The sequence below is a fragment of the Scophthalmus maximus genome, chromosome 19 (genome assembly GCF_022379125.1).
Source record: "Scophthalmus maximus strain ysfricsl-2021 chromosome 19, ASM2237912v1, whole genome shotgun sequence".
Classification (NCBI taxonomy): Eukaryota; Metazoa; Chordata; class Actinopteri; order Pleuronectiformes; family Scophthalmidae; genus Scophthalmus; species Scophthalmus maximus.
Window position 1 is genome coordinate 4314357 of NC_061533.1, and position 23161 is coordinate 4337517.

At 46.3% G+C, this 23161-nt stretch overlaps 2 protein-coding genes across 4 annotated transcripts in view; one reads left to right on the plus strand and one right to left on the minus strand.

The window, feature by feature from the left end:
- Nucleotides 1–655: 655 nt before the first annotated feature.
- On the plus strand, nucleotides 656–4227 carry coq5 (coenzyme Q5, methyltransferase). Its single transcript, XM_035641012.2, has 7 exons — nucleotides 656–872; nucleotides 1707–1856; nucleotides 1958–2188; nucleotides 2369–2475; nucleotides 2787–2875; nucleotides 3195–3306; nucleotides 3763–4227. The coding sequence occupies exons 1-7, from the start codon at nucleotides 677–679 to the stop codon at nucleotides 3862–3864; spliced, it is 987 nt and encodes a 328-aa protein (XP_035496905.1). The 5' UTR covers nucleotides 656–676; the 3' UTR covers nucleotides 3865–4227.
- An 874-nt stretch (nucleotides 4228–5101) lies between these two features.
- The window catches only part of znrf3 (zinc and ring finger 3), a 78029-nt gene continuing 59969 nt past the window's right edge, over nucleotides 5102–23161 (minus strand). For 2 of the 3 annotated variants that reach the window (XM_035639022.2, XM_035639019.2), the window contains 6 exons: nucleotides 16459–16533; nucleotides 13412–13543; nucleotides 12403–12513; nucleotides 11372–11539; nucleotides 9007–9109; nucleotides 5102–8885 (listed from right to left, as the gene is read on the minus strand). In XM_035639022.2, the coding sequence (XP_035494915.1) occupies nucleotides 7141–8885; nucleotides 9007–9109; nucleotides 11372–11539; nucleotides 12403–12513; nucleotides 13412–13543; nucleotides 16459–16533 (2334 nt within the window). In that variant the 3' untranslated portion in view covers nucleotides 5102–7140. The remainder of the gene's footprint in view (nucleotides 8886–9006; nucleotides 9110–11371; nucleotides 11540–12402; nucleotides 12514–13411; nucleotides 13544–16458; nucleotides 16534–23161) is intronic. The other variant, XM_035639020.2, reaches the window with a different exon arrangement.

Sequence of the window (23161 nt, forward strand, 5' to 3'; positions counted from 1 at the left end):
ATCTTGACTAGGACTCCCCTGGAAGAAGATATGTTGTATCCCAATGGGACCTTCCTGGTTAAATAAAGGATAAATTAACATATATAAAGGATACATTTATATATGTAAAATTAATACATATTAGTGCTGAGGGACTCATCCTGTGCATGTAAAGTTAATTAAACTAACGATAATAAATGTTAGTTGCATCTCTAGCCTATTTATCATTGTATCTTAATCATGCCATTTGTTGAGAAAGAACAACATTAGAACAACAGTTATAATACTACTGAAAAAAATAAGAAAAAATAATCTACCGTTATTTACTGTTTTTAAGAATCATATTTTTTTTCATACTTTGTATTCTATTGAGTTTTTGTCCCGCATTGTTAAATTCTAGACAAACATTTAATTGACTTTTGTACATATATACGCTAGTAATGATAAGAACAAATGAAAAGAAACAACGATAGAGAACATATAATATAATATAATATAATATATTATAATATAATATAAAATAGTATAATAATGTATTTTATTTTTTATATGATAGGTCTGTATGACCCATATATTCATAGTGACTGTAGTTTTATGATAAACTAATAACAGATGAAGGAAAAAACAGTACACCGTCGCATGTTAATGACGACACACTGTCCTTTGTGACGCACAATTGTGTCGTCACTCAGGCAACATGGCGGCCTCCGTGAGACTGCTGGTGCGCAGAGTGACCCGTCTCTCCCACGGACATGTCACCGTCTGTCCCTCGGGTCCCTCGGGTCCCTCGGGTCGTTGTTGTTGGGCTCCGTCGTCGTGTCGATGTTTCAGCGATGACAGAAACACGCACTTCGGCTTCGAGACGGTGCCGGAGGCCGAGAAGGCGAAGCGAGGTGAGGGGGCTGAACGGCGAAGGGACCACGATAACGAACTTCACTCGGAAATCCCGCTATTTGAGACTTAGATGCCTCTCGGGAAAGTCACACAACTTGATAAACGGAATTCGGGATTCATTTTGGCATCTAGAGGATTTACTGGACAATTCGGCCTATAAGTCGACCCCGTGATGTGACGCGTCTGTCGACCGTTTACATGGTACATTACAACGCTGTAAAATGTACGGGTTGTCCCTTCCGCGTTGTTTTGTTGGAATTTCATCAAAGTTAAAGGTGTTTGGTGTTTTACTTGTATGCCGAATTGATGAGTAATAGGTAGTAATTAGTATTACGGTTTTAACTATATTGTAGCAGCAAGTTTCCACCCCCCAGGTAACCGAGATACAATAATTTGCCAATTTTCGAACGGAGTTTGGTCGGAACAGAAAACAGAATATACTGTGTATTGTTATCAGACTGCTGCCGTTTTGTTTTCAAAGTGAAGCAAGTCATAGTATAAATCATGAGAGAATTAGAAGTATACAGACATAAACCAGGTACCAGTTCAAATGTTAGCGTTTATGTTATGCATGTACGTAGCCTTGAACCAAATTGGTTCAAAGTCAATTATTATTATTATTAATAATATATTGAATTTATAAAGCGCTTTTCAGGAACCCAAAGCGCTCAAATTATACAATTATGTACAAATTATTGTATCTAAACACATTTTATTGACATTAAGCACAAGTGTGGAGGAGATCAGTTTAAAAAGTTTGTAAAGTTTAAAAAAACCCATCTCAATGAAATATATAAAACTGACCAATCAGAGGCTTGTTTTCTCGTTGTCAGTGTATAAGGTGTTTGAGAACGTGGCCCAGAACTATGACGTCATGAACGACGCCATGAGTCTTGGCATCCATCGACTGTGGAAGGACACGCTGCTGCACGTCATGAACCCACAGCCCGGCGCTCGACTGCTGGACGTGGCGGGTGGAACAGGTGAGAAGCAAGTTTTCGTGTTCGCCTGAAAATCCTCTCTGGTGTCACACTTTTTTTCAATTGTTTCCTTTCAATTGTGATCATTGTCCTCTCCCTTGCAGGAGACATCGCCTTCCGTTTCCTGGAGTACATCCGCTCTCAGCGAGAGCGGCAAAGGCGGCATGTGGCGCGGTCCATGCAGGCGCTGTCGTGGAAGGACATTTCCGACGTCTACGCCGCAAGGGAGGGGGGCGAGGACGGGCCCCGGGAGTCCAGGGCCGTGGTCTGCGACATAAACAAGGAGATGCTGAAAGTAGGCAAGCAGAAAGCCGACAGCATGGACATGAGCGCTGGTAAGTTTTTTGGGGTTTTTTGGGCTGTGAAAACATCTGATTACAGGAGTTTTCTTTCTCTCGACACAGAGGTTTTCAGTCACGTTTACATGCAGTCCTAGTCTTTTGAAATGACGACACCAGTTTGATGTTTCTGACCAGAGCATCTGTGTGTGTGTTGATGTGTGTGATGTGTGTCAGGGCTGTCGTGGGTGGTGGGGGATGCGGAGGAGCTGCCTTTTGATGACGAGCAGTTTGACATTTACACCGTCGCCTTTGGCATTCGCAACGTCACTCACATAGATCAGGTAACTGACCGGACAAACGCTCCCGATGAAGACTCTATGTTCAGTGACATCAGCCTACAAGTTATAATTATTTGTAACGTGCAGTTTGTCCATTTGTTTCAAAATGCATTTTCCTTTGGATACTGAGCTGCCACCTACCTCATTCAACTAGTATGATCAACCATTTTTTTTCATAAAATGTCACTTCTTCATTCAATTTTTTAACCGATCCAACTAATGATCATTTTAGGAATCGATCAATCTCTTAACATCTCTTCAGTTTATCTTTAAGTGGTTATAAAGCCCAATATTTCAATACTTTTTTTCTTCAGGCACTCCAAGAGGCTCTGCGGGTCCTGAAGCCCGGCGGCAGGTTCATGTGTCTAGAGTTCAGCAAAGTGAGAGATCCTGTATTGGCGAGGTGAGGACGAGCGTCTCGGTGTTAATGAAAAAAATTGGGTTTTCCAGTTGCAACATGTTCCGCAGGCACTGATTGGTTTTTTGCTTTCATACATTCGTTTTAGGTGGCAAATGTGTTACACGTTGCATGTTTAATTGGTTGATTTAGATGCCACATCCTAAAAAAGAGGTTTATTCTTTCGAGAAACTCATCGCCTGGTTACTTCCTGTGGTGTGGACGAACACTGCCCTCTTCTGGTTTCTTGAGGCTCTGAGAAAGCAGCTTTGGGCTGCAGGTAACTAATATCTTATTCCTTTATTTGTTTTTATTTGATTTTCAGGCTTTATGACACGTACAGTTTCAAGATAATCCCAGTTTTGGGAGAGGTGATAGCAGGAGACTGGAAGTCCTACCAGTATCTGGTGGAAAGTATCCGCAGGTTCCCGGACCAGGTGAGAAAAAACATATCCCCCATCTCCGTCTGCCCGTTTCCATCTGTGCTACTTTGGATATGATTTTATCTCTGTATAAACTTCAAGGTCATATATTTTTCATGTAGCATTAGTTTTTTTTCTCCCATTATTGGTCAAGCTAAACTTGTTTTAATTATTTCCTCAGTCTATAAAATGTGAAAAAAAATGATATAGCCTATAAAAATCCTCAGATGTAAAAGCATGAACCAGCAGTTTTTTACTTGATAATTATTTATCGCCTATCAAGACTTTTGCGGATTCATTTTCTATGTAAATAAATCAACTAATCTGCTATTTTTTGTTTACAATAATATTTGTCATTGTATGTTCTTTAGCCAAGTTTCATCTGTTTTAATTCTTTGATCTTTGAGCAGCGGTGTCTTCTCAGTAGGATTAAATGTCTGAGTCACTTCCTGTGCTGCGTTTTTCCTGCAGGAGGAGTTCAAACGTATGATCGAGGACACGGGTTTCTACTGCGTGCGGTACCACAACTTGACCGGCGGAGTCGTGGCTCTTCACTCCGGTTACAAGCTTTGAGATTCACGTCGAAAAACTAAAACACTAAAAAGGAAAAAAAAGAGACTAGCTCTGCGTTTCAGGCTGTGTTACTGCCTGTCTGACAGACTGTCTGCAGAGTTCTCGGGACGGAGCATGAAGCCCAAGAGAAATTCTCTCTGCAGGTTCCACTGCACAATGACAGAAAATCGGAGGTCAGTGGACGTATTAATTATATATATTTTTTCTGCTTGTGAAAATTGTTGTTAATATCGCCATCAGGACAAGAAATGTTTTCACGGTAACTGCGGAATTACTGTTGAAAGCCCAGTGAGTGAAACCATTTGAGTCCATCTGTTTTGAATATAATTTTATCCACAATGGATAATAAAACCTGCAAATGTTGATCTGCGTATCTGAATGAATTCTTCCCGAAGCTGCAAATGGCGATTAATTATATATATGTACGTATATATATATATATGTATATATATGTATATATGTGTGTATATATATATATGTGTGTGTATATATATATATATATATATGTGTATATATATATATATGTGTGTGTGTATATATATATATATATGTATGTGTGTGTATATATATATATATGTATATATATATATGTATGTGTGTATATGTATGTATGTGTATATGTATATATATACATATATATGTATATATATATACATATATATGTATATGTATATACATATATATACGTATATATATGTATATATATATACATATATATATATGTATATATATGTATATATATATACATATATATATATGTATATATATATACACACACACACGGGCGTAGCACGTTCTGTTTTGTTCGTATTTAGTGTTTTCTAAGTAATTCGTGTCATAAGATCAATTAAAAATTGGCTGAATACATTGGTTGAGAGACTGAACTGTGTATGCCAAAAATTAGTGGAGGTTCTCTGAGGGGCACTCTCACCTCTTACCATCACGACTCAGCATGAGAATCTGTCAGCTAATCTACTGACCGGTGACTTTGTAATGTCTTCCCTCAAGAAAGTAAAGTCTGGGTCCCAACTTTGACTACCTGAATACAGTAGGAGTTAGCTAGCTAGTTACTATTAGACCACACAGTATCATAAATGTTAATAAAACAGTCCCACAGGGACTGCTTATGTATAGGGCCCAGATTTGGTGGTACACCCCCGTATATCTGTATCTATATGATATAAAACATCTCAATGTAGACTGCAAAGAAACGGAAAGGAGAACAGCACAACATTAGTTACTTGAATAAAACTGTATATTTTACAGATCTTTGTACACCTTAATTACAAAACTGTACGGTACTAAAGTTTTTAAAATCAGTTTTTTGGTCAGAGAAGATTTAATCGTCTTGTGTGCAATTACCATGTATATACAAAGTCTCATGTTAGTGATTTTTTTTCTCTCTCTCTCAAAACGAAAAGCAACCAAATAAGTCAAAAACGTTTTATACACTCTGAACATAAGACATGGCTTAAAAGATAAATATATTAGTAAATAAATATTCAGAGAACATATTTCCATTTATGAAATGTGTTTTTGCTATACAGGTACAGAAATATACACAAGATTGATTTCTAGCCTTTAAAAAAAAACAAAAAAAACATTTGTAATGGTAATGACAGAAAATAATTATACTCTTAGAAAATTAAAAAATATTAATTTTTGTACACATTTTTAATCTTCTTAAGTGCTAGAAACAATGACAAAAAAACAAAACAAAAAAATTAAATAGTGACTCAAGTACCCCAAAATGTTATATTTGCAGTAGGTACATATCTCTATGCAAAAGGCAAAGATTAGATTCTCACTTGATTACAGCACTGGGTTAACTTATAAATAGGGTTATTTTCTGAAGGGTCTCCTCCTCCTCCTCCGCGTTGAGAATGTGTATATTTCATAGAAACAGTATTTAAAAAAACAACAACAGTCTGTAGGACAAACAGAAAGGCATGAATGACAAAGCATTGATATTGCGAGTATGTATTATGCACGGCATGATAGGATTCAAAACGAATACATTGTGTTGTGGATAACTGCATCGTTGTTAAAAAAAAAAAAAAAAAGTCACAGTACGATAAGGAACCCTTTATGAATTATGAGTCTTTTTCCAGCTACTTTCCTTTGGCCTTTTTGATACATGCAAGAAGAACCTTTTTTATTTTATTTTTAATAGATATCTATTAGCCTCATTGAGGAAATTGGGTAAGTGACAGCAAAAAAACAACAACACTTTCTCTTCTAAGGGCTTCCGAACGCGAGGTTGGAGTGCTACACTCCTCGCTCCTGAAGAAAAACCTGCGTGCTTTTTTTTTTACCCGACACAACACAACACTTGTCACTTTGGTCTGGAGTTCGACCAAAGGCAGTGGTGTCTTTTAGATATTGCAACAAAAATAGTTTCACCGCCGGCGTAAGGCTTTCATGTTGCTCTGGCACATCTCGCACAGGTTTATTAGGCCACGACTGGACAGAGAAATGCAAATGCATAAAAACAAATTCTGTGTATCATTATCGAATAAGAGACCAGTGTCAGCCTTGCGTTCACATTTCTATGCATTTTCTTATTTCTTCCTGTAATATATATATATATATATATATATATATATATATATATATATAGCTTCTTCTGCACAGCGAAGAGAGAGGGTCACCAACACGTAGACCCATTTCCCTGCTCTTGAAAAAAGTTTTTTAAAAAACAACAATCATGTCTTTCTGTTTTGGTATAGCTATGTCCATACAACCTGTCTGAGTTGGTGGTTGAAGCTTTTATAGGCAGTCAGTGTTCATGTGCGCACATATACAAGATGTATACATGATGTAGATGCGGATGTTGGTGAATTAAGAGTGTACTTTTTATTTTTCGTAGAGTACAAAGAAAATCCCAGATTCCTAGGTCTCGCACAAAAGACGGGGAGTCTACGTAGATCGTTCTTGACGGAAAAAAAGATCTCTCAAGAAATGGGGCCCCGCTGAAGCTAAACCTTGACGGCACCGACGCCAAACCCTACTTCTGGTTTCGGTTAACAACCTCCTTTCTCGCTCCGCGGCATCGCCTCGCCACACGTTTTTCGTGGCCACAGGAATGAACTTGATACGCTACGTCTGGAAACGACGGGCCATTTCAGTAGAAATCCACACAATCTAAGATGATAACATTCAGCGCTCAAGAGAGCAAGGTTAGAAACAAGGCAACTGAGGGTTTCAATGATTGACTGACTGATACGGTACCAAATACATACTTCAGACTGTGCCTCCCCCCTTCGGGTTTCAAGTTCATATACCCAGACTTCCCTCATGTGTCGATGTACTGCTTCCCAACGCAGCGGGGCTCGCGGAGAGCCGAGGGTGGAACAAAGCCCTGGTCTCCTCCTCCCGAGGGTATGGCTGACCTCTAAACTGTTCCGAGGTGAAGTAACCCTCGCCGGGCTCGTGTCGCACCTCCGCCTCCACCGTGACACTGACGGGCAGTAAACTGTTCTTGGCCTCGGCGGCTCCTGTGCCCGATTCACAGTCCGTGTCCTCGGGAATTATGGGTATCCTCTGGTTGAGCTCACAGCAGCCCTGTCCGGTGCACATCTCCGAGTCTGCGTGTGCATACTGCACATTGACGGCGTAGTCCTCGGCGTAGCGACCCGCCGCCGCCCTGTGGACCTTCATCTCTTTGTAGAAGCAGCAGGGCAGCCCTTCGTAGCTCACCTGCTCCGAGGGGGGGCACATGTGCTCAGGAGCAAAGTAGTTCTTGGAGGCGGAGCTCGGAAACTCCACCGCCCTTTGACACCGTCCCGAGGCCAGAGGCCCCGCTTGGTCCGAGTCCTGCCCTTTGCACTCCGAATTAGGGGGGAGCACCTCGAAGCAGCAGCTACAGGCCGCTGCCCCGATCTCCCCCGACTCCTCCTGTGTCCCTTTCCCCCTGTCCGCGCCGGTGGCCTCCGGAGCCCCGGCTGAGGTAGTGCTAGTGTTGTTGTTCTCCCTGGGTTCCAGTGATGAGCGACTGCTGTAGTTGGGCTCCAAGCTGCAGTTGGAGAGGTGGTCCCCCGAATTATATCCCGAAGCCCCAGGAGGGAGCTGTAGGCAGTCATGTCCCGAGGGGGCGTGGGACGAGGCGTCCTCGGCAGGAACTGCGGTGCAAGCTGCAGCGCCCGCTTCCCCCGCGGAGCCCCGACACGGACTCTTACTCCGGTAGACGTACGGGTCGTAGTCACTGCTCAGCGAGCTGCGGAAGGTGGAGCAGCTGCCGTACACCCCCTGGTTGCTGACCTCGGTACAGTCCAACATGGAGTCGCTGGAGGAGCAGTGGCACTGGCCCGAGCTGCTGCTGCTGCTGTCGCTGCCGGGGCAGTCGGCAAGGTAACCGCTGCACACGGAGCGGTGGCCGTGGTAACAGCTCAGGCCAGAAGTGCTGCCGTTGTCGCCTATCCTCGACGACGAAGCGGGCGCCATGTGTACCACTGTGGGGTACAACAGCCCCTGCTGAAAGGCCCTGCTGTGGTGGCCCTTGTGGGCCCCTCCTCCTCCACCACCAAGGTGTCCTGCCACCGCAGGCACTTGTCCGCCCTCGGGCTGTTGAGGGAAAGTCAAGCCCTGAAAATAGTAGTGCTGGTACATAGTTTCGTACTGCGAGAAGCAGGCCGCGCGGGAAAAGTTGCGGCCGTGGAACTTGGGCCGTTTGAAAGCAGCGTGGTGCGGTTGCGCTGGGTAGGCGGGGGGTCCGCGGTGCTCCAACCCGCAGTGGTGGGGGTTGAGCGAGTGGTCCAGGTGGAGGGCGGGGTGGTAGCTCCGGAGGAAGGCGGACGTCGACTGCGGCGGGTACAGGCCTTGAGGGTCCGGGTGCTGGTCCACGGTGAGCACCGTGATGGCGTTGCCGTGGGGGTCCATGCTGGTTCTGGTCGGATAGGCGGTCACCTGGCCCGCCCGGTGCACCCTGCCCGGATAATGGACCGGCAGCACCACCCGTTGCCGGCTGTGGACTGGGTTGCCGGGCTCCATGCATGCGGCTCCTGGATTTCCCTTCTTTTGCTCTGTGAAAAAAGTAAAGAAATAATGTGACGTTCAGAATCTTGCGAATGAAAAGTGACATTACGAGCAGGTCTTTAATAACCATCAGTGAAATATATGTATAGTATAAAGTAAAATAGTCACCGATGATGTTGTGTCTACAGTGCGGACAGGTGTGATGCTGGAGCAGCCAGGGGTCGACGCACTTCTTATGAAATCTGTGAGCACAGGGAATAACCCGCAGCTCCTGTAGGGGAAAGACAGCAAAAAAAATTAAGATTAATTTTACCTGTACAGTAACAATATCAGTTAATACATTAACGGCAAATAGAATCATAATTTGACAACATATCAAATTATTGTGCTTTGTTTTTCTTGATGACCTTACTATGATTAGAATTTTAAAAAGAATTTCCAATCAACATTTGTAATTTGTGTACTTAAAATAGAGAAAATGAGACAATTTAAGAAGGTCGACAGTGTCTTCTTACAGCGGGAGGGACAAAAAAAAACTTAATAACTGGGGATTAATAATTTAGATCTCCTTGATAATTTGATCACCTTATTTATTTGTGAAATTTAGGATCATTGATCCTCTTCAGTAGCACCTTATAAAAGGACATTATAGTTTCAATATAAAAAAAATAACTGGAGCTTCTTAATTTTATTCAACAGATCAAATACAATTATCAAAAACAATCCTGCAGCGTTTCTATGAAACAGTCCAGTTAAGTTTCAGCGCTTACACCAACTACTGTGGGTAACAATTAAAGGTATAGTTGCACATTATGTAGTAAATTAGAGTCATTTTTTTATAATTAACTCAATGTTTTCCCCCTAATGGAAAAACTAACATTGTTTTTAATTTCTCAATAGCGTGACCGAATATCCAGCAGGTGGCGGCAAAGCAACGCAGAGCTGTCAAGTGCGGTGGCGATGATGTGTTGACGTCTAAATCGAGCCCAAAAATAAAACGCTACACTACATACAAACACAATTTTGTCCACAAAACAAAACAAACAGTCTCTCGCTCTCGAGGGGTTGACTTGAAAGAGAATGCCACGGTTGCGCTCCGAGGGAGGAATCCCCCAAAGTCACAAAAGCAGGAGCTGCACAATGAATATGGATTTTTAATATTCTCTTCCAGTCAAGGGCTCCGGCACCGCCATGAATACTCGACTCTGCGGTTTATAATTGTGACTCATCTTCGGGCTATTTTCCACCCGAGGTTTTTGTTGCTCACTGGTTCACTGCTAAAAAAAAAAACAAAACGCTTTGATGCCATTCAGTCTTTTATACATCGCCACTTCCTCTGTGCAATCCTGGCGCCAGGCTTTGTTGTGTTTTTCTACCGAAGACACACACACACACACGCACACACGCACACACGCACACACGCACACACACACACACACACCAGCAGCTACCCCCCCCCCCCCTGCCCAACAGTGTCCGCGAGCAAGGATGAGCAACGCTGTTACAGGAAACCCCTGAAAAAGTCCCCAAGATTAGGACACATAATTTGACAATGACTGCTTTTAAGAATTAAAAGAAAGCCACACCGGGGGAGGGGAAAAACAGGAAGCCGGTGCACCATGGGTACCGTTATCTCTCCAGGTGCTCGACTAGGACTAGAGCTAAACATCGGGGAAAAAGAAAAGGCGCCGGAAAGAACGTCGCCGAAAGGCCGCAGCCCCCCGAGCACATCGGGGGAACTTCCATTCCATTGTCCGCGTCAGCGGCCTCGTGTTTCATGTCTGCAGAGTGTGAGCGTGAAAAAAAAAACAAAGCTCAGTGGGTGAAGATTGACTGCGGCAGCGGCGCTGCCGGAGCGGAGACGTTCGACTCCCACGCGGTTCACTTGCTTTAAAGCAAATTATCACTCGTGCATTTGAATTATTTCTAAGAGGATCTGTATTACAAAAAAAAAGGATCAGCTCAAATTTGATGTGTCCATACCTGCTGGTGGACTTCACTGTTTACTGGCACAGTTTACAGTGGGGGGCAAAAAAAAAAAAAACTGAACATGCTCATTGTGCCATTAAATATTAAAGTTATTTTCCGACTTGATTTTGCGTTGTTGACTTTCTTCAAATGTTATTCCCTGGCTACATATGTGCGGAAAACGTGAGCGCGATTCGATCGTAATGTGTATGCATACTTGGGACTGTCTTTATGTTTTCATAAGCGGAGGTTTTTTGGAGGTTATGATTTCATCTGGGTCTGGGTATTTTCTTAGCAGGCTTGTGCAAAAACTACTAGACCCACCTCCACCGACACATGGTGGACGGATGAGGCCTGGGCTTGGAAAGAACCCATTCAAATGTCTGATCCTGAGGCAACTTAAACACTTTCCTTTAACTACGCAACATCATTTCTCAGGGAATAATGCACAGATTTAGATTTTCTGCTGATTTGGACTCTGTTCTATGACAAATATATAGGTTAAGGCTATCAGGCCACAGACGTTGGCGGTCACACCAGCGCCGGCGCCGCTTTTGGTTCTCACCTCTCCGTCGATGTACTTCTCCAGGCAGATGGCGCAGTCGGAGGTGGAGCTGCTGCTCAGCGAGTCGGAGGCTCCGCAGCTGCTCTCGCGCTGGCCCTTCCCTTTGGCCCTGAACTTGCGAGTCTCCATCTTCTCCAGAGCCTGGATGGCCATTCTGTTCATGGAGCTCTGCGGAGGGGGAGGGGGGAGAGGCGGGGTCAGAGCGGGAATATCTGCCGATGGGCAAGTGGAGGGTGGCACGGCAAAACCCAGATGTTAAAAGATGATGATTTTTTTAAGCCAACGTCCCTCAAAAAGTGCACGACAGCGTTGGCGAGATGTTGTCGTGATTTGCGACTTTTCCCTTTTTGAAAGGCCCTGCTTTTTATTTTGCAATGTTTGACTGACGCCTGAGCAACAACTGTCCCCTGGCTCCGCTCCTCCGGCCCCGTTCATCCATATCATGTGCGTTTCGTGTTGCCATCCTTTTTTTTCTTATTATATTGACACGTGCAGAACTACTTGTTGGGGGATTCAATGAAACGACAAACGCGTGTGTGACAAGCCTCAGGGATTCATAGCGGCCACTGCCGCTACGTCGCTGTGCGTCGCGATGATGAACTCAACTGGAGCGGTTCTTCTCTTCAGTGTTGACTCGCAACTAGATGATTGATAGTGGTGGATTAATCCCGGTCGGCGAGACGGCGACGGGAGAGAGGCACGGACGTCTCCGTCATCGCAGGCTCGAAGAAACGCGGAACATACGGGACTTTTATCTTGTGCAGGGGAGACTCAAGAAATCCAAAAATCTTTGATTCTATGATCGACTTTTGTCCAATGTTTGCAGTCAAATTGGATTCAAAAAATATTAGCAATGTAAAAACAATATTTAATCCATCCGGGGGGTCGCGTTGACGGGAAAAATAAATCGTGCGTTTGGGCGTTTTCTTTTCTGCCCGTGTAAGAGGCGCATGTAACCTTGGTCCTACGGGACTCACGCTGGGAGAATGAGTGGATTTACAGTAAACCGCGCGTGTACTCGGGACACTCACCTGGCTCCGCCTCTGCTTCAGCTTGATCTTGATGAGTAGAATGAGGCAGACGAGCGACACCACCACGAAGAAGGCCAGGAAGATGCCCATGTCAAAATATTCCGTGGGCTGCTGTGTGGTGGGGGGGGGGGGGGGGGGCAGAGGGAAAAACACACAATTTGTCAAAAATCATTTTCACAAGCAGCTCGTTGGTCTGTTATGTTTTTATCTGAACCAGGATATTGGATTATATATTCTTTTGCTTGTTTGCGGACCGTCGTCACCGCTCTGTTCCCTCTAAACGTTGTGGCAAATAAAACGAGAAAAAGCTTTTTCTGGAATGGACGTGCGACTGATTATTAATTTTTCTTTTCTCGCTGTGTGGATTCATGACCGTCGGTGGTCTACTCCGCTGACACAAACGAGGCGATTCTCTGGGCAGAGTTGAAACGATAAGTCGACCCATCGCGATTCCTGTTTCTGAAAATTTGTAAAATGTAAAATTCAATTTCCTCCGGCTCTGGACTCCTGGTCGGACAGTAGATAGAGGTTTCTTTTTTCGTAACCTTTTGATATTTCACAAGCTGACGGCTTTATTGAGAAGAGAAGAGGATCCCTCGCCGCCCGACTGCACAGTTGCAGACACGACTAGAGCATCTCCTCTATCAAATCAAAAACGTCTCCAAGTGCTGAAGAAGAGCGCGGTGAGGAAGAGCCGCTTGTTCCCACTCCTCCCCTGATCGCAGGTCCCCGTCTCCGGGGCCTTCCATTATGTCAAGTTACTTCACCTCAAAGCGTGTTGGTCTCTTATCGAATATTTCCGAGCAAACAAACAGCTCTTTGAATGGCCGATATTAATCTCTCGCAGCACTGAGAAGAAGAAGAAGAAGAAGAAGAAGAAGGACGAAAGAGGAGGAGGAGAGAGGCAAAGGGTCGGATTTCGCAGCTGGAATTTTATTCCCGCTTGTCCCCGCATCTTTGTCCCGAGCGCGCGAGCTTCGCCCTCACGCTCCTCAGTCTGAGCTCTCACCCTCGGTGGTCGATGTTGGATCCGAGCGCGGGCCACTTTCTGCTTGTTGACGATGTTCATCAGCTTCACGGCGTCGTTGCCCTTCACGTAAACCACCGGCCGCTTCAGGGGATCCTCGGCAACCTGGTTGAGCTGCGGAGAGGAGTAGAAAAACGTGCACACGCGTCAAACACAGGTGTACATAACACCGGCGACAGGACGACATTGGACTCGTTCACCTGCTCGATAAAACGGCCCTTTCGTTAAAGGGTCGTTACACCAATTAGGTTCAGTTTTCTTCCATTTGACCGCTCGGCTTTCAAGTTTTCATATTCAACAAGGCGAATAGCTAAAAAATTCATTATCAAATACATTATGATAAAGCGGTGGTACCCAACCCCCCCGGCCCCCGGCCCCCCCCCCATGTATTTATATCACTCTGCTCCAGGTCATTCACTTTCTTTTCCCATCGTTTGTGCTTCTCCCTCTCTGTCAGAGCTGCAGGATCCAGACCTGCCACTGCTACTTACTCAACTATTATCATTACTATTATGAATTACCATCATCATAATCATCATCATCATTAGCATTGTTGCTGGAGCTTCAGTCGTTAACGCTGATGTTCAAGACGTCACCGCGTCCATAAGTGTCACTATTACTCTCATTGTCATTATGACAACCAGTCTGACAACAAGTAGACAACTGCTCCTAGTCTCTGACACACACACACGCACACGCACACACACACACACACACACACACACACACACACAAATAATTTGTCCTATACAATACAGATGAAAGGTGAGAGAAAAAGACAAACAACAGTTCTGATACAAAAAGTTTTTTCCTCTTTAAGTCTCGTATGGACCATAAAAAGGAAATAAATTAATATTTACCTGATATACAAGGTAAAAAATAAACACACGTTGTGATCGACTGTGGCTCAGGAGGTAAAGACAGACAGGCAGCCGGCCACTAACCAGCGGGTCGGGGGTTCAATCCCCATTTTCCTGGCCCATAAGACTTGAAAACTTATAAAGACATATTTACAACTCTGACCATCGGAGTCATAGGCCACAACGAGCGCAAACTCAATCAGAAGCCTTCGAAACATCGTGTCCAATAAGCAAAAGGATTATTATTCTCTCTTATTCAAGTGTCCAACTCTTAAAAATCACTCCTCGGTGAAAGTGAGACTTCCGCAAATAGACTCTGCTCAACTTTAAGGTCACATCAGGCAGAAAGTTTAGGAACGACCGACCTAATGGATGTGAACTGTCTGGACATACAAAAGGCAGAACTCTCTCTCCTTTTACCAACTGGGGGAAAATGACCCGTAGGCTCGAGACGTGGAAACTGTGGTCGCAGTTTGCCGGAGGGAGCAGGAGGAAGTAGTGGGATGAATCGTGCGGCCCTGGCTCCCTCCCTCCCTCCCTCCCTCCTCCTCCTCCTCCTCCTCCTCCTCCTCCTCGTCTCTCGCTCTGTGCCCTGTCGCCTGCTGCTCGGAATCTGTAATTTTCGAAGAGCCCAGGGGAAATACCGAGGATATTCGCGTTTTCTATTTCTCCTGCTGTCGTCATGTTCCCCAGTGAAATATCGTATGTCCTGGCTTTGAAAGTGTAGACGCGGAAAAAAACCAGAACCCCTTTTTGATCTGCCGCTCGAGTCGGGGCCGCCGTTTTTTGAGGAATGACTCCGCCGAGACTCTGGCCGGGCCACTGACAAACAATGCACCAGTAAAAAGGCCGTACATAGAAATGTAAGCATAAACTGGGAGGGATGTCAAAAAACAATAATTTTTCCCTCAACAAAAACTATCTGAGCCGCCGTAGACGCATCCGGCCTCGCGTTAAACAGACGGAGGTCAAGCGCGTCCACTCGCTCCTAATTTTGGCCGCAGGAACTCCACGCTCCCGTGGCTCCTCCCTCCCTGCCCCTCGGCCTTGTGGGTCCTTGTCTGTGCTGATCGGGCCGCTCCGACTGGAAATGCCTCTCGGGGGGAATTTAACACAACCGCCCGGCGCTGGCCTTTCATGTGGTCTCCGCGCAATCGCTTTTATCTCTTCAGCTACGCGCTTTACGACCCAGCGGCAGCGGAGAAGAGGAGAGAAGAGGAGAGGAGAGAAGAGGAGAGGAGAGGAGAGGAGAGGAGAGAGGGAGGGAGGGGAAAAAAGGAAAAACCTGCAAGTCTGGGCCTGGCGTGGCGAGGATGAATACCACAGGAGAATTCTTGCGACAAAAGGCGCTCAGAGGAGCAACTATGGCGTATTATATACCTGTAAACACCAAAGACACAAGGAGCCAGAAAGACTGGAAGGAGGAGGAATGCGAGTGTGTGTGTGTGTGTGTGTGTGTGTGTGTGTGTGACAAGAACTACACTTTGTTCTTTGCTGCAGCCTCCAGAATGTGTTACTCAAAAGACAGATTCACGGTCTCGGGGGGGGGAGGTGGGTGGGGGGGATCGGGGGGGGGGGGGGGGGGGGGGGGGGGGTGGAAGTAATGCGGCGCTACCTGTGCAATTATGAGCTCAACAGAGTTTGGGTCACGGTCTAGTGAAAGCTGAACCTGTATATCCATTTTCAGTCCGCGCGAGAAGAGGAGGAGAGCGCACTCCTCTCCTCCTCCGTAACGCCAACTCGAGCTCAAAAGGCCCCGGGGACGGTTGAGCGAGCGTCTGAACATTGAACTAAAGATAGAAAGATCGTTGTCTGTACCAACGGCACGCACGCACACGCGCACGCACACGCGCACGCACACGCGCACACACACGCGCACACACACACACACACACACACACACACACACACACACACACACACACACACACACACACACACACACACACACACACACACACACACACACACACACACACACACACACACACACACACACACACACACACACACACACACAGCCAGTGAGAAGGACAGGGCCTGCTGCTGCGCTTTATCCAGAAGTCAAAAAGATTAGTTGAACGCCAGGGTCATTCCAGGTGTGTATGTGTGTGTTTGTGTGTGTGTGTGTGTATGTGTGTGTGTATGTGTGTGTGTGTGTGTACAAACCTGGTCGATGGCGTCCGGATTCTCCGACACGTCGAAGATGACGGCCGTGGCTCCCCGCTGCACCGCTCGCTTGGCCTGCAAACACACAACACGGTGACCCTTTCAGACGTGTTATCCAGCAACACAGTATGATCACATTGTCAACTTCCCCCCCAGGACAAAAAGGTTGTTTTTTTTTAAACATTCAAACTCCGGCCACTAGAGGGAGTTCTCTGCCCGAGTGTGACGGCGAGAGCGGCTCATCTGGAATGAGCCGCTGAGAAGTAAACAAGCCACCGGTGACTTTTGTTAGGACGCACATGTTGGTCTCTCGGTTCTTGGTTCTCCGTTTCCTCATGATGTCACTCTAATCATCATCAACATCATCATCATCATCATCTTCATCATCCTCATCATCATCATCATCATCATCATCATCATCTTCATCCTCATCATCATCCCAAATGTCCCCCGTTTGTGGGGCCGAATATCTCATGAAGGGCCAAAGAGTCTGTTTCATTCCACCAAATTGTTATCCCCCTCATCAGAACACCCCACCCCCCCGATTCCTTTATCTTAACTCCTGCCTCCCCTCAGACCCCCTGTTCTCAGCCCACTTTAATGCACGCCGCCCCTGTTTTAGACAAACGTTTTGACGTGTGCACCACGCGATCTAAAGAGAGCGTGGCCGGGGTCGTGTCCTGGTATCATCAAGTGACCCTTGGGTTCTCGCCAGCGCTCTTCATTACTGGAGGGAGGAAGAGGAAGGGGGGGGGGGGGGTGAAAGTGACGGCGTACAGTTGCTTCGACTCGGCTGCCGAGTGGCTGGAGAGCGTCGCCGCTGCAGAGAGGACGGGGAGGGGGCGTGCGTGGCGTCACGTTGACTTTCTGAGGAATCGGCTATCAACTCTGTGACAGGGAACTGAAAATCTCTGGTTTGCGGACGAAAAAAATCCTCTTGATGATTTGGGTCCATTTCATGGACCAAACAACTTCATCGATTAACTGAGAAAACAATCGCCAGACTCATCGATTATGAAAACAATCGTTAGTTCTGCAGCCCTGCTATGACGTCGAGCAAAGTCTCTGCATCTTTTGTCCGAATACGAAAGACTTTTTCATCGCAAACACTTCTACTGAGAGGTTCCGTGAGACGAGAAGAAGAAGAAGAAGAAGAAGAAGAAACTATCTACACTTGCTCAATAACGTAAAATCTTTGAACGTCCCATAAACTTGTGTATGACAGAATCTGTATATTCCTATCTTTACTTCTCTCGACCGTTCCAAAAGCCCCATAAGCTATTCAAATTATGATATGAAGAGGAAAACATTTTCTTTACAATAAAGAACGACACAATCCAAACAGCTGGCGACGACTCTTCTCTGTGAGTCGAACGGTCGTTCCGATGTGTGCGCCTCTTTGCTCCTTTCGTGCACGCTTAAAATCTGATGTGTGAATGTGTTATTATTTCTACATTTTCTTTTTAAAGGATGATTTGAAGTCCGTCACTCTGCAGCCGCCGTCTGCCTCATGTCAAAGAGCCGGTTCCCTGAAGTCTCGCACGGTGGATGAGCACCAAGTGGCACATCCAGTTTTCTAGCTGAGATTTTACTTGCACCCCCCCCTCTCTCTCTCTTCTACTTCCTGTGTGTATTTTCAGTCTCAGAAAGGGGTTAATGCTTAAATATAACTTTCCAGGAAGTAGCATGTGAAGCTCAAGCGAGTTTTCGGACTGGACTGCACCAACCGGCGGTCGGCTTCCCCCCTCGACCAGGGAGAGACAAGCAGAGGTCCGTCACTGACGGGAGTCAACAGTGACCCTGAGACACGAACACACATCTGGATTTCTTTTCCCGGCGGGACGAACCGCGGCACGGACAAGTTTCAGCAGGAGAGGAGAACAGGAGCGGAGCGACAAAAGGCCTTTTGATATGAATTGGGCAAATGGTACAGTACCACGGCACACCACTCTGGATGTGAACCAGCGTCGGGAGGGAACGAGCAACATGTCAATTTGATTTCTCCCCTTTTTGGTCTTTTAAAGTTGTTCATGAATCTGACTTTCGGAGCTCTTTTTTTTTTAACTCCTAATTAACTAATCGATCTTAATAAACTGGAACATAAAACCAAGCTCTCGCAACTTCTCTCTCCCTCTTTTCTTTCTTCCTCGGCCTGCCTGCTTTCTAACGTAAACCAACATTACACTTTTTACTTTTTGCCCTCCTTCTACTTTTTTTGTGCCTCGGATAAAAAAAAAAAAAAGTTCAAAAGCCGGATCTCGGCTCGGCTTTTCCCCTCTCACCCAGTTTTTTCCTTTTTTTTCTTCTTCTTCTTCTTCTTCTTCTTCTTCTCCGCCAGGCTCCGGCCCCCATTTGATTCAGCGCAAGTCTGCTGCTTTGATGTTCGGCTCCCCCAGTTAATAATTAATAGCTCTCGGTAAGACGCTTTGAGCAGAGCGAGAGAGAGAGCGAGAGAGAGAGAGATCTTCCTCCTAAAGAATCTCCTACTCGGGCAAGGCCTTACTACACGCCGCAGTGCAGGGACTTGCCTGGCGACGACAAAAATGCAGCCACAGGCAAACTGGCTCTCTTGACGAAATAAAACATAAAGTACACATGACGCATCTCCTTCCCAAACCCCCATGAGAAATAAAAATACAACCTCGGACTCCAAAGGACGGATACAGATTTCTTGTTTCATGACAATGTTCCCCACAATGTTAAAGACTTTTACCACGTTGCTAAATAGAGGAGTCAAACTGGCTACTGGATTTCACCCGGTGTGAGGAGATATTGTTTCGAGACGGAGCTCAGTGCAAACTTTTCAGAAATGCCGCAAACGCACGCTCCGTATCGAGACCGAACAGCTCCCAGGCGAAAAGGTCAGAGGTCAATTGTGTTCTTGACCCGAGTAAAGACAGGTCCCCTGGAGTGGACAACACTCACACACGAACTAGGAGAGCGCTGCATCACTTTATTAAGAGAACTAAACCTAGTGGACATATGGAGGCACCTGAATCCATCAAGGAAGGAATTTTCACTGTTGCCCCAGTGCCGACAAAAGCCAAATCTACAGTAGATTACTGCAGAACTTCTCTCCAGTGTCAGAGGCTGCCGTTGTAACAGTACAGTCATATCGGATCATGCAGCTGTATCACTGGTCAATGTGGAGCCAAAGTTGACACGTAAATCTCCTAAAGTCCGTTAAACTGGACGGTGTGAGGTTGCCGACACGAAAGACGACCAGTGCGGTGTGTTGTTGTTGTTGTTGTTGTTGTTGCGTTAAAGAGTCACAATCTGTAATCTCGCCTATTGTTAGAAACTCAAACCAATGATCCCCCTTTATCACGTTCCACCAAAGAGACATTTACCCCTCGAGCCGTTCATCATCAATCATTTATCTGATCTTTCGGTCATTGTCCCCGCGACCCATCAGATTAAACTGGTGACCCCTGGAGATCTAATGATATCATTTATTATAACATATCACTTTACTTTTTGATAGTTTGGGCACATTTACTCCTGTTGGTGTTATTTCATACTTGACATCATGGTCCATGTTCAATAATCCCAAGTCGTTGTACGTATCGCTCCTTTTCCCACGAAGGGGTTTCGGCAAGAATGAGTTTCATAAGACCTGAACTTTAGGGAGCATTTCGTCTGACGAGAAAATCGAGGTTACAAACTCGAGTGACAAAGGGAAAGTGGGTGAGGGACGCGATGGAGGGCCGGAGGAACGGGACGAGATAGATGGGAAGAAGGGAAAGTATTCGAGAACGTTGGTCCCTCGTCCTCCGTTCTTTCATGATGTCACTCTCATCATCATCATCATCGTCATCATCATCATCATCATCCCAAATGTCCCCCGTTTGTGGGGACGAATATCTCATGAAGGGCCAAAGAGTCTGTTTCATGATTCTTGATCTCGGGGGGTCCCCCGGCACGAGCGCCTGATCAGTCATCCACGCTGACAAAGAAGAAAAGAAAACGGCTCAACATTAACTCCCAAACACTCCTGAGCTGGACGCCGAGGTCCACACAGTACTGAGAATCCAGTCTAGACACAGAGGGACATGAAAGCTATGTTTAGCATCCCTAAGTAAAGCCTGCCAGCTTGTGAGATCCGAGGGTTAGAGACCATTTTCACCCCGTCCGGAGCAGCGAGACTCTCCCTCCGCGCCGCCCTTCGCGTGCGACCCAGGGGTTCCTCGGACGGACTCGGCACCGCGAGCGGCGCGCGGCGCGCCTGGAGCAGGAGAAGACACGCCCGGGTTACACCTGCAACGTCTTGGCTCTCGCACCATCACTCCCTCTCTCTCTCTCTCTCTCTCTCTTACGCGCCCATACTTTCTCTCTCCTCCTCCTCCTCTCTCGGCAGTGCTATAATTAAGGCAATTAAGTCTTCAGAGGACTCTCCACTGCTATTATGCCGTAATTTCATGTTGCCTCCTGGCTTTACGGTTTATTAAAAGATAAAGGCATACTTTTCTCCCATTGATTTCCTTATATGTGGTCGCCCCCCCCCCCCTCTCCCTCTCAGACGGGGCATGTGTTCCAAAACATTATTTACATTCGGCTAAAATAAAATCAAGTGTGTTCTCAACGTGGCCCGCGTGCGTCACCCTGCAGAGAGAAATGAAAGCGACGTTGGAGGCTCCTCCTCCTCCTCCTCCTCCTCCTCCTTCGTTCCCGCCGCACACAATGTACCTTTCTCCGCTCGTGGAGTCATTCCGTGTCGGCCTCGACATATTTCCGCAGGAATTTAATCCTTTGGCCCGCTCATCAAGCGTCACCCCGCGCGCTCTGCCACCATTTGATGTTTTGAAACGCTCCGCTGGCGGCTGGGGACTGGCAAGCGTTCATCTGTCACAACAAGTCGCCCTTGTTTACGGATACCTGACGCATTTCGCATCGGCCCGCGTGACACGCAATCAACTGGTTTTCGACGCCCGACTCGCCGGCGGTTCGCTCTCGGCTGTGTGTCACGAAACAGGAACTTTCTTTCTGCCCGTCACCGCGGGCACGTGGAAACTGTCCTGACGCCATTTTCTTAATCGAGGGCACGACGTGAACCAGCGTGACCTCGTTGATATTAATCCTGCCGTTTCTTTATGAATCCTCTTTCCTCTCCTGCGCAAGGTTTAGGCCTCGGAATCAAAAGGTAAAAAAGAAATAATTAAAACCTCCTCAGGTGCACCTTGGTCCCATAAAGTCGTCTCTTTCTCCCTCCACCCTCGCAAACTTTTGAACAGGTTAGGTCAGGACGCCGGACAGAACGTGCAGGAGATCATGAATGCATATTTGGCCAAAAGCAGGAGGAAGAACACGGAACAGATACGGAAGAGATGCTGCACATCCAGCAGACACAATGCAACATTATTATTATTGTTAGTAATTTGGGGTCGTGTTTCTTTAACCCGACTCATCAAGTGTAACCTTTCAGCTCTTGTTTTGGTCTCAACCAACTCCTAGGAGAAACGCCTGGCTCTTAAAGGGGCAGTGAGCGATTTTGTATCCGATTGGTAAGTAAACAGTAAATGATACAACATATAGTAACGTTGAAAAAATATGCCAAACATTCAAGCGTTGAAATCAGATTAATATCTGATTGAAGCAGCACAACATACGTGGTCCTGCATGTTTGTCTTTCTCAGATACTTCGAAAAAACTAAATGTATTTTTGGTCTCTGCGCTAAAACTCAGGTGTCGCTGCGTTCATCCTACTGAAGAGGAGCAGAATTAATATGCGGTGTTTTCACAGAGAGGCCGACGGGTTGGTGCCTCTCACGAGAGAGAGAGAGAGAGAGAGAGAGAGAGAGATTTGAGAGTGGATGTAATCACCTCACTCTCCGGCAAAGACAAAAATCTATATTGTGTAACGTTCATGACGGGCCGGCGTGCGCGTACACACGAACGCACTCTCGATTCTCCGTCTCGCTGTGGGAAAATCGGCTCCCGTGGGCGGAGGCTCTTCCCTTCCACCGGTTTAATCCCGCCAGGGGAGACGAGAGTTGTCTTCTTCTGACGTAGAAGACAACGGCGTCGCCACGTCGACGCCTTTACTTTGCCATCAGTCGGGAAAACACACAAGAGCTCCTACCTTCATCTGCCCACGTTCCCAAAGTCGACTCCCCTTTCAAGTAATTCTGAGTCTGCCATCTTCACCCCCCCCCCCCCCCTTCCTCCCCACCCCCCATTGTTCTCTTCCTCTTCTTCACCTCATCATCATCCTCCCCCCTCCACTTCTGTCTCTGCCCCAGTGCACATTGTGGGGCGGCCATTCACCGACCATTGCATAACCAGAATTATACAAGTGAATTGTGTTATCAAAGTGTGTGTGTGTGTGTGTGTGTGTGTGTGTGTGTGTGTGTGTGTGTGTGTGTGTGTGTGTGTGTGTGTGTGTGTGTGTGTGTGTGTGTGTGTGTGTGTGTGTGTGTGTGTGTGTGTGTGTGTTCGTGTGTGTGTGTGTGTGTGTGTGTGTAGGAGGAGGCCTTGCCAGTGGAACTTGGCAAAGGGCCGGTCCCCATTAAAGAGTCGAGAGAACCCGGGCAGGGAGGTGGGAAGCCTCTCGCACTCTCTCATTGTGAGGCCGACACACAGTGTCTCCGGCCCACAAACACGTTTACCTTCCTCCTTTGCTGCGGCAAAAACCCTGACCCGGATACGCTATGTATCTCCATTTTATTGAACAGCAAGCTCACGGCTTCCACAGTCCATCGCTTTG

What these genes read in the sequence shown, in the direction of transcription:
- coq5 (XM_035641012.2), top strand. Translation starts at nt 677, where the DNA reads ATGGCGGCCTCCGTGAGACTGCTGGTGCGCAGAGTGACCCGTCTCTCC. An exon ending in GGCCGAGAAGGCGAAGCGAG is followed by an intron (nt 873 to 1,706) that starts GTGAGGGGGCTG and finishes TCTCGTTGTCAG; the next exon opens with TGTATAAGGTGTTTGAGAAC. An exon ending in ACGTCACTCACATAGATCAG is followed by an intron (nt 2,476 to 2,786) that starts GTAACTGACCGG and finishes TTTTTTCTTCAG; the next exon opens with GCACTCCAAGAGGCTCTGCG.